Source organism: Procambarus clarkii, chromosome 68 (genome assembly GCF_040958095.1).
Source record: "Procambarus clarkii isolate CNS0578487 chromosome 68, FALCON_Pclarkii_2.0, whole genome shotgun sequence".
Taxonomy (NCBI): Eukaryota; Metazoa; Arthropoda; class Malacostraca; order Decapoda; family Cambaridae; genus Procambarus; species Procambarus clarkii.
In genome coordinates, this window is record NC_091217.1 from 4,590,755 (window position 1) to 4,607,214 (window position 16,460).

The window sequence follows — 16,460 nt, forward strand, 5'->3', positions numbered from 1 at the left end:
AAGGATACCATGTAGTTTTTGCATGATTATTTTTTATCATAAACCTTTGTGTATGCTTGAAAAATTGTAAGACATCAGCATGATTGTCCCTTTCACAATAGAGGCACAAAGTCCCTGGATATGAGATTTAAAAATCATTTTAACGAGTTAAAATTTTATTCTCGTAATCCTTTGTGTGAATTTCGGTTAATTCTACAAATACTGTATTTGTTGCCTTGAGGATAAGTTAGAACGTGCAGAACACTGTCAATTTTATAACACTTTCTATATTTGTAAATACAAACCTTATGCTTGTGGTAGTGCTCGTGTAACATGGGTCTAATTTCAATAGGATTTGAAAACTTGTTAATATGCCACCTCTTTGTTACAGTAATTTCTTAGTAATTCTAGACATCTAGCTAGAGGTCTCCCTGCTTCCTCAGACTAGTTGTTTTTGTCTCAGACTCAAACAGGCAGCCAGTTTGTACATACTGTACATGGTAGGCTTTTATCGAAGTCTCATCCCCCCCCCCCCCCCCCCCAAGAGTCGCATTGTTGACCCTTCCCAGGATGCAACCCTACAAGAAGCTGGGTACCTATTACATCATAGGTATAACATATAATGTTAATATTAATGTTTAATGAAATACTCTAGACAAGCTATTTCTTGGGAATCTAGAAAAAGGCAGACATTTTCATTTTCCCTAGTATATAAAAAAAGGGACAGATCTGAGGCACTAGGCTTTAATAGTTAATAATAATAATTCATTGTGTCGGGGGACAGGCAGCCAGTTTAAACATACAGTACATGTTAGGCTTATATTGAGATATCCCCCCCCCCCCCCCCAGGGTCAAATTACTGACCTTCCCAGGATGCCACCCTACAAGAAGGTGGCATCCTGGGAAGGATGCCACCTTCTCCTGACTCCTGGGTACCTATTTACTGCTTCATGGACAGGGGCATTAGGTGATAGGGAATGCACCCAACCATCTGTCCTGCCCGGACTTCAAACCTAGCATTCTCAATTGCAAGTCAAGAATGAACCCGACTGTATTATCAGGACCCCTTATTCTGTTATCTAGAATAGTTGTTTTATTCTATTCTGTAGACTTGCTACACCATCTCATACATCATTCATTTTTAAGTTATACTGTAGTTTTCTAGCATTTTTGGGAAAGTTTGAGTGGCCAGTAATAAGTGAATGGCTGAAAAAGTCTTGTGTGTTGGTTGGATGCAAGATTCCCTTCATACAGGATTGTAATCTTTCATATATGAATTATTTCTTTTAAGTGTAGCTGTGGACATCAGTAGATTGCAATGAGTATGGGATGTCCTTCTGAGATGTGCCTTGAATACTTATCCATTCACAATTTAGTTTTGACACTGCAAGGCTCTTGGTGGTATTTGACACTGTCCATCTTGGATATTACATGTCCATTATATATGCACAATGAATTCACCAAGCACATGTTTGTCAGGTTCAACTTCATGTATGAATCGTCTCGTGTTGTCTTCAATACGGTGTGCAGACTCTGATATTGGCTTCTAACAATTGTTTGACATTTGAGCCATCTTACCAGTTCCAAACCCTGTACTCTGATTTGGAATCTTTTACTACAAGACTGCCACACTTGAAGTTTATTTTGTATTAATATTTGCAATGTGTTCCAGTCTCTTGTGAATAAACTGCCACTTGGCAAGTCCTCATCTTTGATTTTACAAAGTCCTAACCTGTGCGGTAAGGACTTCCCGACTGTCCTGAAATGTCTGTTAGTGTTTTCAAGAAAAATTAACATTTTACATTTACTTTTTATGGATGGCTGCATTCTGATGACAGTATTAGCTTCTGTTATTTTGCCCTTATAGGACTTTTATATACTACTTTGAGGCAAATAATTTTACTGTGTAACTTTATGCCATTTTATTTGCTCTGGTATAGTTACTTTTCATATATCACCGCTTGATGCTTTCTTTTGATAATTACTTTTTGTGTATTTGTAATGGTTATTGTTGCTTACCGTCTTGTAAATCTTTTTGCCCAATAATGATTGGAATAGCAGGTATAAAATTGTCAAATTGTCTGGATATGCAGTCATGTTAATGTGGCTTCCAATGACCTTGCAAATGCTGCCACTAAGGAAACTCATTTGTTTGCATCTTGTCCCCAAAACCCATTCCCTATTCCAATTTGACCCTGTCATTCAAAAAGTTATCCTTACCTGTTGGAAAGGTAGATGACTGGCTACCACCAATTACAAATTACACGATATCATTATGCCTTTTTGCATGGGGATATGTTGCATTTAGGACAGGAGAAGTGTTCTTGGCTCCATTACTTCTTGGCCATACCATATTATTTAATTGGCACTTAATGGATTGGATTCTTGATGGATTGGCACTTCATGGATTCTTAATGTTATAATTATTTGTTCTGCTTGGTGATCTTTCTCCTGGTTGAATGTCCTGATTTTCATGATCAGAAACTTTTGATATACTGTCATTGTATGACTAAAATCTTCAATAATATCATCAGTGAATCCAATAATTTTGGTGACTGCTTGTGCCTTTCTGCTCCCGTATTGGTGGCTTCTGTGGTCTCTAGGAACTTTTCCATCTTCTGCATGCCAACTTGGGTATCTACAGTACTGTTTTAGGTGTTGGGAATCATTACTAGTGGTCTCTTTAGCTCTTTGACACTATCCAGCAGGTATCCTCCTTTAGGAATGATGGGTAACTTAATCAGATCCTGATGCCTCTGTAGGATTTAATAAACCTTTTGCCAACAAGACTTTACCTACAAATAATAAGTATTTTCTTGTAATTTAGTGTTTCAACATTTAACTAGTTACTTTTGTGTATTTGTATGTATGAGGCTCTAAATACCGGTCTCCCAAACCGGTCGTTATTACCGGCAGATCGGTATGAAAGAGGCCGTTAAATTGAGTGGATACTGTGTGTAATGCTTTAAGAGAATATTGCATAAAAACATGCCTTTTATTTTGTGCTTGTGTTCTTAGGTCCTGGTAGTGACCCAGAGGTTGTGTTAAGAGATGCCCAACGCGTTATAAGGACCCGTCACCACATTTTCCACACAACTATCCAAGTTGAGCAATACCAACCACAGCTTATGGACAACTGCCAACAGTGCCAACCACTCTCTAGATGAGAGGCACCAGATATTAGGGAATGTGCGCATTTTGTTTACTTAATTAGTTAAAAAAAAAAAGTTGTATACAGTACTGTATTCCTATATCGGTTGTAGATCAGAGTTGTATGATTTTTGTATAATGTTAGTCTAAAAGATGTGAATATAATTTATGCACTGTGGCCAAGTTGGGTTTATAGTGTGCTAGTGTTACTGCTTGAAGAGTGGTTTATTGGTTTATTTTTTCAGTCGGTATTTAACTTTATGAATACCTATTGAAAATAGGGATTTATAAAAGATTCTCTGAAATGTTATAGAAATGCTGCATTATAAATGAATAGCTTTTTCATCTTATTTAATCAGTTCTCGATTATTTTATATTTTTTATATATTTATATTACAAATTAAGTTGATTTGCTTGCAAATATTTTAAAAGTTTAATATGAGTACTGTACAGTAGTTATATTTTAAGATTTTATGAATATATGTATATATACAGCATATATATATTTTTGTTTTTTGTTTTTCAAATTTTTCTAACTTTGTAGATGAAAATTTTAATGCCTCAACAGGTGCTTCTACTATGTAATACAAATAGGTCTGCACATGTGCAAGAGAATCTGGAATCGAATCCTGGACAGGGTGGAACACCGTTCGTTCTTTCGCTGTTGCTTCTATGCACTTACTGCTAATTAGGGACCTGGTTATAAAGCTTGATTCATGTTCTGTGGGGACAAAAATGGTGCCGAATAATTGGTTCCAGTACCTGGCCTAAGGCCTAAATTTTAGCACAAAAATGGGTTTTGACAATTTAATTTTTAAATACTGAACACATCTTTGGATCACACACATTCTACTTCTTTGTACATGGCATGAATTAAGTAGTTAAAAGAATTAAATATTTTAAATTATGATGTATATGTTTTTAAATCATAACTGCAAACCTTCAAACAAACTGCAAATCACATCATTTGCTACTCTGTACTGTACTTTGCTCTTTCCTCCTTTTGCCAGTTCTAATAAAACACTTAGATGCCAATATTCTGTTTATACAAGGTACTCTTTAAGAGTGACTGAACCCCATTTGTCTTGTTTAACTTCTTGTGTACACAATTCATTTATTGTAGTTTTTAGGGATAAGATTTGTATACAATGGCACATTTTCCGAGCTAGATTTCCTCAGATTTGATACACTTGTGTTTGTCATGTAAAACAAAGCATAATGTTAAACATTCTCAACTGTTGTACCAAGTTGTATCAATTATTCAAGAGGAATGGTTTTTTTTTCTCTCTCTCTTCTCCCCTTTCACACAGTGCAGAATTATCATGACTACCCCTAGACTGTATCTGACTTTCCTGGGATTGGATAATACCTGCTTGGAACATTTTCCAGATAATCTCTAGACCTCCAGATTTCTCATAATCACTATTCTTTTTTGTAAAACACATCCATAGTCATACTTTCATGTCCACATATCTCCATGCAATATTCTGTTAAATTGATACCCTGCAAACTTCTCAAATTACTCATTACCTATGTTAAATATCTTGTAAAATTTTGTGATTACAGTATACTGTACTACTCTATTTTTGCACTCGTGCTTGTACTTGAGGGTTGTCATAATTCAACAATCACTTCAACGTATAGCTGTATAACCTCATTTTCTACAGGATTTTTTTTCTTCCTTGTGAAGACTTTCATTGTAATTACATCACACTTTTATCTCGTTGCTCTCAAACTGCGCTTGTAATTTCATTTTAATGATTCAACCTATTATTCTTTACTAGAAAGTGTGCCATACTGTATTTACATATCAAATTTGACATGCTACTTTTGATTCTCATTACACACTAATGCTCTAACTTTGAACTCTTGTAACATTATCCATATGTACACTAAAGATCATCAGAATACTACATATCTCCACGTGTATATCACTGAAATCATCATCAATGGTGAATGGTCATCATCATATGCTCCGCTTTCACGAAATAAACATTTGCGTGTATGACATATTTGTCCCAAACAAAGCACTGACTGACTGACCAAGGCAGAAGATTTGATCGACCCCTCTTCTACCCCGTATGTGCTCAATAGTTCATTTTTGGTTGTACTATTAAAAAAAAGCAATTAGTGAAGTAGGACATGCAGTCGAAATAATACTTTTATATTGAAAATAGACCATTTATATTGATAGATTAAGATATACTTAGTGTAGTTGAGGTAGCAATTTTCAAGTGGTGTGGGTACTTTTCATACAAATGCTTTTGTAGTAACTAAAACACAGTAGAGGATGTGTTAAGTAAAGAGTTGAAATAGGACCTTTAGTTGCAGTAGACCCTTGATAGTGGAGATTTGATGTAGATATTGCTTAAGGAGGTAGACAGTGCTGTGGAAACACCACTATCTAGCAGCAATACTGCTTACAAAATAGCTCAATCTAAGGAAATGCAATTTTTAAATTGTTTTGGTTGCCGGCACAGTAAAGACAACGTTTGGGTAGCTTTCGGATGTTTTATTTAGTTGCGGCAATATGGTGCTTGTGCATTTACAATTTTATGCAACACAAACACTATTAAAAAAAAGTGCAAGACTCTTTATTCTTTTTTAGGTTTTCTCTAGAAGCATTTTAAAATTTCCAATGTACTGTATCAAATTTCCAATGTACTGTACATTATAAAGTGAGAATGGTTCAGACAACCATTATTAAGTAAAGACTTGATTTTGGAGAATTGTCACAACTAATTGCTAATACTGTATTATACATTTTTATTACACATGGCATTGTTGATTGCTGCCTCTGTATATTCTGAAATATTCTCACTCCACAGTACTGGCATTATTACCTTTGGGTGTCCACTACAAGAGCATGCACTTTAATACTAGTATTTATATGGTAATCTCATCAGTCTGATGACAACCATATGGCAATTACATCAATCTGGTGGTATTCATGTGGTAATCACATCAGTGTGATGGTATTTACCCGGTAATTGCATAAATCAGGAAATTGCAAGGGATTAGGTGTATTTTGGCCAAAATAGAGATTGTCACACACGGTAAGATTCAAGACCTGTAAAAGATTGAGACAAAAATACTGTAGTGTGCTCCATATAGAGATGCATGTCACTTCACATGAGAAACCAAACCATTTGTTGATTGGTGAGAATATCACTCGGTATGAATGGGAATATTTGGCAGATGAAGTGAAGGTGAAGTGTGAACCAAGTGTCTGGTGTCCAACCATATTTGTACCTATGATTGGTTCATGAACACATTTCCATGCTGGCAATGTTGCTTTTGATGTTGTAAGAGATGTTAATTTGCATGTGACAATTGCTAATGTGAAAGAAAACTACTTTTGTAGTGAAGTTAGTGTTTTTGAATAATGAAGAGTCTCACGAAGTAGAGACTTGAGTACTTCACTTCTGGAGATAGTGTTGTAAATTTATGAAATAGTGTTTTATGTAGTGAGAATAGAATGCCAGTAAAAATCACTGGAATGGGGGGATACTTTATGCACTCAATTATCCCCCAAACTGTTTAACATATCAATTCATAATTCTATTTCGGGTAAATAGTTGCTAAAGATATTGTCATTATGTATGTTTTATAATTCTTCCGCATTCAGTGTTGCTTCAGTTCTTTTTGTAGAAATATCAGTACCTGTACCGTAATGCATAAGCATTTGATGTGTTACTTGCTAACAAATTGAAGCAACTGAGTATCATTGTAATATGGAAATAAAGCAAATTTTTGTTGTGAAGGAATATGGAAAGCTTTACATTTTGTAAATATGTATTGTAATTTACAGTTTATCATCATATTTTATATTTTAAACCAAATGGAATCATTAATAAAAAAATTCTAAATGTAAAGACTTTTTTTTGGGTAAGAATATTTACATTTTACTGGTATTTATTAATTTTAAGTATTAAAAACAAGGATTTTGAAATGCTGTATATACAAGTGTTAAATTATTTGAGTAAATACTTTATATTGCTTGTATAAATCATATTTTATTTGAACTAGAGTAGTGAAGCAAAACTAGTACACAAAACTGACCTTTTGACCACCTTCAAACCATCCACACTGCTATTTAAAAACAAGTTATGAAATTGTGAACTAAAATTATTTTCAACACAAACCACAAAATGCCAGGCCTTGTCAACGTGTTCCATCAATGTGGTGATGGTACAAAGTAGTAGGTATCCATCAGTCTCAAGAGGCTATGGAGTTGCGCTCTGGTTGTCGGTCAAGTGACCTCTCCAGGGCGCAAAGCCAGGGTAGGTTAATACGGAGAAGCCGATACCCAAGCAGCAGGTCTCCCTGCTGCTTGGATGAAAAAGGAGTGGCTTTTGGCCATTGATAATTGACACTTCAGACTCGCAAAATGTTAACCAATGGGGTGAGTTTTAGAGATGATGTGAACCAATCAGCAGCCGGATTTGGTTGCCTGCTGGTTATAAAAGTGACGATGAGAAAAAAACACACCACTGTTTTTTACCTCACTTTTGGTATCCAGTTCCAGGTTGGTCTCGAAGTTTAGCTGTATGTAGAGGATCCCTCTCCCTTTCCTCTTTGTTATGTCTCCCTCCCCCCTCCCCCTTTTGGGGGAGAAAACTACCATTATTTAAGATTTGCCTTGACGACTCGAAGGTTGGGTTAAGTGTGCATAATGCTGCGTGTGGCCCTATAGCAGACAGAGTGGCCTGTGACACTCCTCTACCCCAGGACACAACCACAACCCAGATGATTGGGTATAGTTTGGAGGTGTTCATAGACACTAGAATCTAGCTCCAAACTAGACCGACATACCCCTCCCTTCTCCATACAACAATAACTTTGTATCTTGCATTTAGTAGTGCCACTGAAGCTTTATAATTATGGGTGATAAGCATGCCTGGTCAACTCTTCGCAAGACTTTACAGTACAAAGTCTCTACTCCATCGGTAGGACAGCCCTACTATAGTGTTAACCTAGTCTCAAACTTTCAAAAAGGGCTATAAAACCACCCATTAGCTCCACAAGTGGGCACTAACAATGTTGCACAGGTCTGAGGAGAAACCAGAGGCTGCCCTGCAGAATCTTAGTTCCCAGTTATACTGTAATTACATTGAACTAGCCTGGTTAAATACTTGCTTTGTGGTTCTGGGAGGGTTTGAGTGGTCCACAAGACCTATTGCGGGTACCCAGGTCACCCCTAAGGATTGTGTACTAGCCTGATTGTGAACTAACCTATGGTGAGCCCTTTACGGGCTCACCATAGCCCGTGCTACTGGAACTTATCGTTCTGAGTAGCGAATCTAAACCTACCTACCTACCTTCGAGTGCATAGTTTCAACTTCCACCAGATGTATTAGCAGTACAGACCGGACTAGAGAAAGAAAGGTGGCACAGAATCCTTACAGCATGTGAAGAAGTCTCTGACACTAATGCACCCTTCACACTGGATGAGCTCAATCGGGCTAAGAAAAACTCCAAGGATACATCCCCTGGAGCCGACAAAATAACCTATAAAATTATTAGAAACCTCGGCCCAGAGGGAGACGCTGCATACCTAAGGTTATTAATTTAGCCTGGACTTCTCAAACTAGACCTTCTGCTTGGAATAGAGCAGACATAGTGCCGATCCCAAAACCCAAAGATCCAGCTAATCCCAGGCCCATCTCTCTCCAAAGCTGTGTAGCCAAGACGGCTGACAGAATGGCACTCAACAGACTGGAGTGGAAAATTACTAAACTGCACCATTATATGTATGCCTATAGAAGAGGGGTTGGCACAGTGGAATGTATTACAACTCTGTTAGCCCACTTGAATGACAGACCAGGAATGCTGATATTCCTGGACCTCGAAAAAGCCTTTTAACTGGCTAGCGCCCCAGCTATTCTCTGCTGCCTCATTGACAAAGAGGTCAGAGGCAACCTGCTCTCCTGGACCAAAAACTGTCTCAAACAGAGAAATAAGAGTAAAACTTCATGGCACAGTCCCTGAGTACAAAAGACATGAAAATGGTACACCGCAAGGAGGTATTCTCAGCCCTCTTCTCTTCAACTGTTTAATGGAAAGAATAATGAGGTTGAAACTTCCACATCACTGCAGGCTGCTAAACTACGCGGACGACTTTGTCATCATAAAAGGAAGGGATGCGGCGCGCCTTGCACCCAAATGCTTAGACTGCATCAGTAAAGAGGCAAAACAGATTGGGATCAAACTCAACCCCTCAAAGCCAAAGGCCATGCCCATAAAAATAGCGAAGCCCAACATCCAACTCACAGTACAGGGTCAACCAATTGAATGGGTCGACACCTATCAGTATCTAGGAATCATCCTGGACACGCACGTGAATTTTAATGCTGAGGTCACCTACTTGAGAGAGCGAACTGCAAGGGAGCGTAGGAGAAGACAATGAACAGAAAAAGTTTCTTCAGTTCAGCGACCCTCAGTTTCTTGATTCTGAAATTGCCTGTATCTACAAATCATTCTCTCGCCTTGGTTATCCTTTGCATTTCATCAACTGTGCCTACTCTCAAGCTAAACGAAATTTCTTTCATCCTAAACCTGCTTCCAACACTAGTAGCACTGTACTATGCCTTCCCTTCATATCTGAACTCAAAACTTTTACCAATACCTTTCGTCCTCTTGACATTAAACTCGCCTTTCGACAAACTAACACACTTCGTAGCAATCTAGTTCACACTGCTCCTCCTGCTTCTAATGCTGCTGGTGTCTACTCTATTTCCTGTTCATCTTGTCCTCTCCAATACTTTGGCGAAACTGGCTGTACACTGAATGACAGACTTAAAGAACACAAGAGAAGTGTTAAGTCTGCAGACACTAACAATGCTCTCTTCTGCCATGTGAGGGATTCTAATCATCCCATTGATTGGTCTTCCTCCAAAATAATCTTTCCTGCCTCTACTCTACACAGACGCCGTCTTGTAGAATCGGCTCTTATACACAATGTACCCAACATGAACTTGAGTCCTGGCTTTGTTGCTGTGGACTCTTCCCTTTCACAGTATATACTCATATGCTCTAATCTTTCAAACAAACGTGACTTAACATAAGCTTTCCCCCTTCCATTTCTTTCTTTTTCTTTCCTTTTCTTTCTCTCTTCTCCCTTTTTCTGTTCATTGTCTTCTCCTACGCTCCCTTGCTATCCTCTTCTTATTCCTATTACTATCTCTTTCGGTGGTTATAATAGGAGCTGCCACGTATGAGCCAATAGGCCTGCTGCAGTTCTCATTACTACTATCCCCTACACCTGACTTTCCTCCTCAGCTCTCTCTTGCCTATTTATTGCCTGTCCCTACCTCCTCATCACAATCGACTTGAGAATGGTCCAGGACGGACCGAAACGTCGTCGTCCCTTCAATTTCTAGTGTGTGGTCTGGTCAACATACTTCAGCCACGTTATTGTGACTCATTGCCTGCATATAAAATAATATACTTCCATTATGAAATAAGTAAATATGTAGCCTCATAGGAAGTCAACGGTCCAGGTGTCAATGTTGTGGAGCGACTTATCCAAGATATATTGTTGTCTGGAAAGTGTTTGTTGGCATATCAACCTTCTGTACACAGTGATCCAGTCGTCGCACTTCTCTCCTTAAATGATCGCAAATTTAGTTTATTATATTAACAAGTAGAATACGTATTTCTAATAATATCTAACATAACTAGCCAGAAAATATTTAAGACTTATTGAAAAATACATGTCTGGAAGTGAAATCGACTTCATAGAACAATAGTGTTGGTCTATAGTACTAATCGTTATTCGTTAGCATGCGTTCGCTACTTAAAACATTTACTGTACTGATGTAAAATCTCCCATGTCTCTTTGCACATGGAACACCGAACCTTACACACTCTCTGATATATTGTTTAATTAATAGAGATTCACTAATAAAGCTTATAATTGTATATGTTATCAAAAAGGCATAGATAAAGTCGTTCTTACGTTTTAGTCACAGAGATTAGATATTAGTAAAGTTCATTTTATTCAGGAAAGTACATAAATAGTCGATTTACAAACATAATATTGGATTTATAGATAGAGCTAGTACATACAATACCTAAAGCCACTAGTACGCATAGCGTTTCGGGCATATTATTGAGAGAGGAAAAGATATTTATATTTAAAAAATTTTTTTTTTACCGACGCTCTCCCTATTGATGAGAACTACAACCTAATGAAGAGAAATGTTAATTTTATGTAGATACTGTAATAAACGAAAGTTTTTAATGTCATCAGAGAAGCAAAAATATAGGCAAATTTTAAATCCCTTGTCATAAATATAACTGAAGTGAAAGCAAAGATATATGCATTTTGATAGTTACAAAGACAGCTCTTTAACACGGGTGGAACACGAACAAGGGGAACTTAGTACCCAAATGAGCCACAGAGATATTAGAAAGAATTTTTTCAGTGTCAGAGTAGTTAACAAATGGAATGTATTAAGCAGTGATGTGGTGGAGGCTGACTCCATACACAATTTCAAATGTAGATGTGATAGAGCCCAATAGGCTCAGGAACCTGTACACCTGTTGATTGACGGTTGAGAGTCGGGACCAAAGAACCAAAGCTCAACCCCTGCAAGCACAAACTAGGTGAATACAGCTGAGGGGCGGGACCAAACAGCTGAAGCTCAATTCCCTACGCATAACTAGGCGAGTCCATAGGAATTACCGTTTGTCCTGGCGCCATCTATGTTTTGACAGCAGTACTACTAATGTTCCCACGTTATGTGATGATCGTTATACGGGTGTTACGGTCAGTTGCTCTTCTATATATGTTTATGGACAACGTAGGTGATTTGAGGCAATTTGCGGCCAGAGTGAAATAGTGTCCACGCGGTGAGTGATGGAGGAGGATATATACTGCTGTGTACTCGACCAGCGGGTGAGAGGTAAGTTATATCGAACAATTATGGGGAATAGATGGGTTATTTTAAGCGTAGAATGTCAGGTAACCGGTAACTACACAGATGGGGTAGTGTTTTTTTTGTCTTTATTTACTAAAGTGGAACATTGCATTATGCCTTTAGCTGAACAAGTCTACTGGTGGGGGAAGTAGACGGGTTTTATGAAAGCATTTTACCTAAATATTTGTATTTGGTTAACTAGTTCAGCCGTTACCAGGGAGGGTGTTCCTTTAATCTAATCTAAAAATTCTAGCCGGACAAAGTGATTAAATAAAGAAATTGAATAGAACGAAGTGGTTTGCCAGGGTGCTTAACATTTAGTTTAGTTCACTTACTATGCAGCCCATGCTTAAAGAATGCAAGTTTATCATATTACCGTATTTTACCGTAGTAATTTACCGTATTGAATTTACCGTAGTTTTACTGCATTTAATATACCGTTTTTACCCTATTTAATTATGTCAGGTAAAGGCCGGTCGTGGAAAGTTCCTAATATAGCAAGTTTTAAAGGAAAAGTTTGAGTTAACTTTAACGCTTAAGTTAGTGACCAATTAGCTAAGTCTATTGTGAGGAAAGTTACTAGAATCTAACATTGCAAGTGCCATTTCTCTACTCTTTTTGAGAAACATGACTAGATACATGAATCGCATAGTTTTATTACTAAATGTTCATGGATTAGGTTGCATAGTTGAGGAAATGGTGATAAGGTTTGTGATTTTGTTCCTTGGCTTCAGCAGAGATTTTGATAGTGGCGTAAAATTGATAGGGGCTCGGATCATTGGGAATGCTGACTGAAGTTGATTAGGTCATGGCTATACCAAAGGAAATTAGTATAAATGGGGTTAAGTTGGGGGAAGTGTTGTAAGTAGTACCTAAAAGCTCTCCTTGGACCTCGGTTATTCGCAAGATTATGGTTTAGACTGCAATAGTTGCAGAATTGGCAAATAAAAAATACCGATGCCCTATATAGTTTTGAAATGGTTAAAACTACCAGATGCAGTTTAATGCTGACAAATGTAAGGTTTGGGGGCTAGGTAAAGATGAGATAGATGTTGTAGATTGTTAAGAGTATTAAATTTTTTTGCAGGTGGTAAATTCTCCCCGAGCTGGCACTGCTCTCCAGCCTGGGATGTTGATTGGTTAGTCTTCAACTGCCTCCCAACATGGTAGTGAGGTCCTGAGCTGACATGCAGTGAGGAACGTGGAAAGCTTCCTGAATTGGCACATGGTATGCCTCCCTTTCAAACCAGCAGCTGGCACAAATGTTCCAGCTAACATCAGAATAGTGGATGAAGCCCACACTAAAATGTAAGTGGTACAGTAAATGGACACCCCCCCCCTCCCTTTTGACACTGAACAGTTGGGAGGAAGGGGGGGGGGGAGAAAGTGTGGCTTATAGTTCTATTGCTACAGAATCTTGCGCCATAAGCCAGTGGCAGTGCCTATTGGCACTTGCTATTCAGAATCTCCCCCTTACATAGTTAATTAAAAACTAAATGCTGTAGACAAGCTTCTCTTTTGAAGAGGGCAACATTTTTGTTACCATCAAAGCACATCAAAGATGCTCTGAGCTAACTTCCCCTAGTCATTAGTGAATGGTGGCCAGTAACTCTCAAGTAGGAACTTTCTGCATGGATTCTAATGGCAGTAAAGTGTGCACTTCTGCTGTATCTGCCAGTTTGCTAGAAATTGAAATTGGCATACTTGCTCAGCAACTACTTGCCCTCTTGTACCATGTTACTCAACCATAACATAACCACCACACCACCCATTCTTCTAAAATAACATCCCATATGATAAAAACTTCTGCTTTTAATAAATATTTCTAACTTTAATATTAGTTGGCTTGCATGGTGTTAATCATTCCTTTGGCAGAACCGTAGCTAAATTGTTCCCACAAAACATTTAATCCATTAACAGTACTGTATCAGGTTCATAAAGAAATTTATAATAAAGACCAAGTGTGGTCATAAGTGCTGCAGATGGGGGAGATAGAACCTTACACCTGCAGAAGTGTGTGCAGAACTGGAGAGAATATGGCCTTGTATAGTTGCTAGTGTAAAAATATTACTAAATTTAGTAAAACACATTGTCTTGGTAGTATAGTTGGGTTAATTATGAATTTTCAGACTAAAAAGCTTGGTACATAATTCAACAGAATAAATTTGTCCCCCTAGTAGTAAGCAGTGGTTGCAAAAGAATAATTTGTATATATAAATTTTGTATTTCTTTTATTCAAATGCTATACATGGTTGTTAAATTAAAGTTTGTTTGTAATGTTCCAGATGTTGACTTGAAATGACTATAGCTTTGTTTGTAATTAAAGATGGGACAAAAAGATACTTGGTGTGCCATTTAAAACGGCAACTGTTAAACTGGTGGTACAGGTATGAACAAAATAACATTGCTATGCAAATAACTTTTTAGTAATATTTACTATTAACATGACAGGTTGTGGAAGGTCCTGGCAACAAAGAGCTGCAGGAAAATACTTGCAGATCTACAGTAAGTAGTTAATTGCTAAAAACCTATTAAATATTAGGGTATGGAAGTCTAGGCTTAGGCTAGTGGGTACCATATCTGCAAGTTTTGTCCTTTCAGGAATGTATTGAATAGAATGGCATGTTGAAATTGTGAAAATTGTAATGTGGGGCATTAGATCTTAAACAGCATAGTTGAGGGTGTTTTATTAATAATTTTAATGAAATGTAAATCTTTAGTTAACATTAAATGTTTGTTAAATAAGCTTTAATCTACAAATGTATAACTGTTAAGGGTAATCATGAGTCAAATAAAGTTAATGGCAGGAAGTTTTGTTCTAAGTGATGGTATTTTTCCCTTGAAAGGAAAAAAAAATATTCAATGTTTACTTTAGCTTGGTTTTAAATTTATATAGTTTCCCAGAATGTGGTTTGGAAAGTCCAGAAGTCCCTCTGTCAGTTGCTTAAACAGAATCAGGTGAGTTGTAGTAAAGGTTAATCTGAATAGATTTGCATAAAAGTAAAAAAATAGTAATAACTTAAACAATATAGCATTGGCTAAAGATAAATGTAAATTGCCATTGAAGTGCAGTTGTGGATAGTTTTTCAAATGACATTTACTGAAACTTGGCAAATTGATGGCATATATTTATATTGCTAAATTAGATCTTTACTACTGCTACTAGAATATGTAGGAAAGGTAAATTCCTTAAAGAAAATTTTTCCATCTGAATTTGTAAAGTACTGAATGCTAATTTGAAAAGTAAAGCAAGATTGGCTTTAAATCTGAAATTAATTTGTTGAAATACCTTTCAGGTGAAAGTGATTATGATGCATGGACTGGCTTGGAGTGAGGCTCCTTTACTCTGCAAAAGGAAATCTACAAAAGTGGGTGAGTTTGAATTTGATGTTTTAGCTATATCAATGACCTAATCTTAATTCTCTTATCTAGTCCATTTATAGGTGTGTAACCATGTCCTGTTACAACCCACAGGGGATGATGCAGTTTGTACTGATCCTACCCCATTTCATAAAAGGGGACCAGGCAGTCTTGCAGATTTCCCTGGCTTTTTCAGATCTTTGCTCTACTACCCATCTAATAGATGGACTAGATTTGCATAGGTTTAGGGACCCTTAACAATGGTTACATTGTTAATTCTCACAGGGCTTGTTTGCTGAATGGGTGGATGCATCTAAAACTTTAGTGCCTGGCATGCATTGTACAGTGCTTCCAGTAAAGCATATGTACAATGTGTTGATGGCACTAAAGTGGTGGATGTAATGCACCCATTCAGGGAACAAGCTCTGCACTAAAATCAGAGGAAGGGATAGGCCTTGCTGAGCCAATCTTAAAAGATTGGGTGTTAGGATTTTTTTGGCTTATTATTAGGCATTGGTGATAATAAAAGTAGTGTCCCTGTTTAATGTTTATTTTTCTTTTACAGGTGATTGTCTCTGGAGTTGTCTTGGCCTTTTGGATCTTCTGTTCATCTACGAGCATCTGTCCCACAACCTGAAACAGTAATAAATATTAGATATATTCTGAATACTATATGTAAAACTTATTAAATAAAAATTTTAATGAAACTACTTTATATACCTTATCCTGAAATTATGCTGGAAATTATTGTTTACTACTATTGATGCAATGTTTAAACATCTGAAATTTTTTTACTTTGAAAATAAATACTTGGTAAAATTTACACCTATTTGTAACTTGTTACATAGGTGCATGCAAAATGCATTGAAAAAATGTAAAAGTGGACTACCTATTCAATTTACATAACCTAACAAATATTGCAAATTAGTCTGAAATATTAAAGTGGAAGAAACTTTAGTCAATATTAGTTTTCATATTTGAAAGTAAATTTAAAGCTATGCAACACCTAAGCTTTGTACAAATTATAATTAAATTAACTAAAGATCA

General features: G+C 37.0%; 2 protein-coding genes across 8 annotated transcripts in view; one reads left to right on the plus strand and one right to left on the minus strand.

Moving 5' to 3' along the window:
- LOC123774796 (proton-coupled zinc antiporter SLC30A2) overlaps positions 1-7,004 on the plus strand; it is a 106,091-nt gene extending 99,087 nt beyond the window's left edge. For all 6 annotated transcript variants that reach the window (XM_069310762.1, XM_045769410.2, XM_069310763.1 and 3 more), the window contains one exon: positions 2,998-7,004. In XM_069310762.1, the coding sequence (XP_069166863.1) occupies positions 2,998-3,146 (149 nt within the window). In that variant the 3' untranslated portion in view covers positions 3,147-7,004. The remainder of the gene's footprint in view (positions 1-2,997) is intronic.
- An 8,943-nt stretch (positions 7,005-15,947) lies between these two features.
- Positions 15,948-16,460, minus strand: part of LOC123774794 (serine-rich adhesin for platelets) — a 226,400-nt gene continuing 225,887 nt past the window's right edge. For both annotated transcript variants that reach the window (XM_045769406.2, XM_069310765.1), the window contains one exon: positions 15,948-16,046. The gene's annotated coding sequence lies outside the window, so the exon portion shown is untranslated. The remainder of the gene's footprint in view (positions 16,047-16,460) is intronic.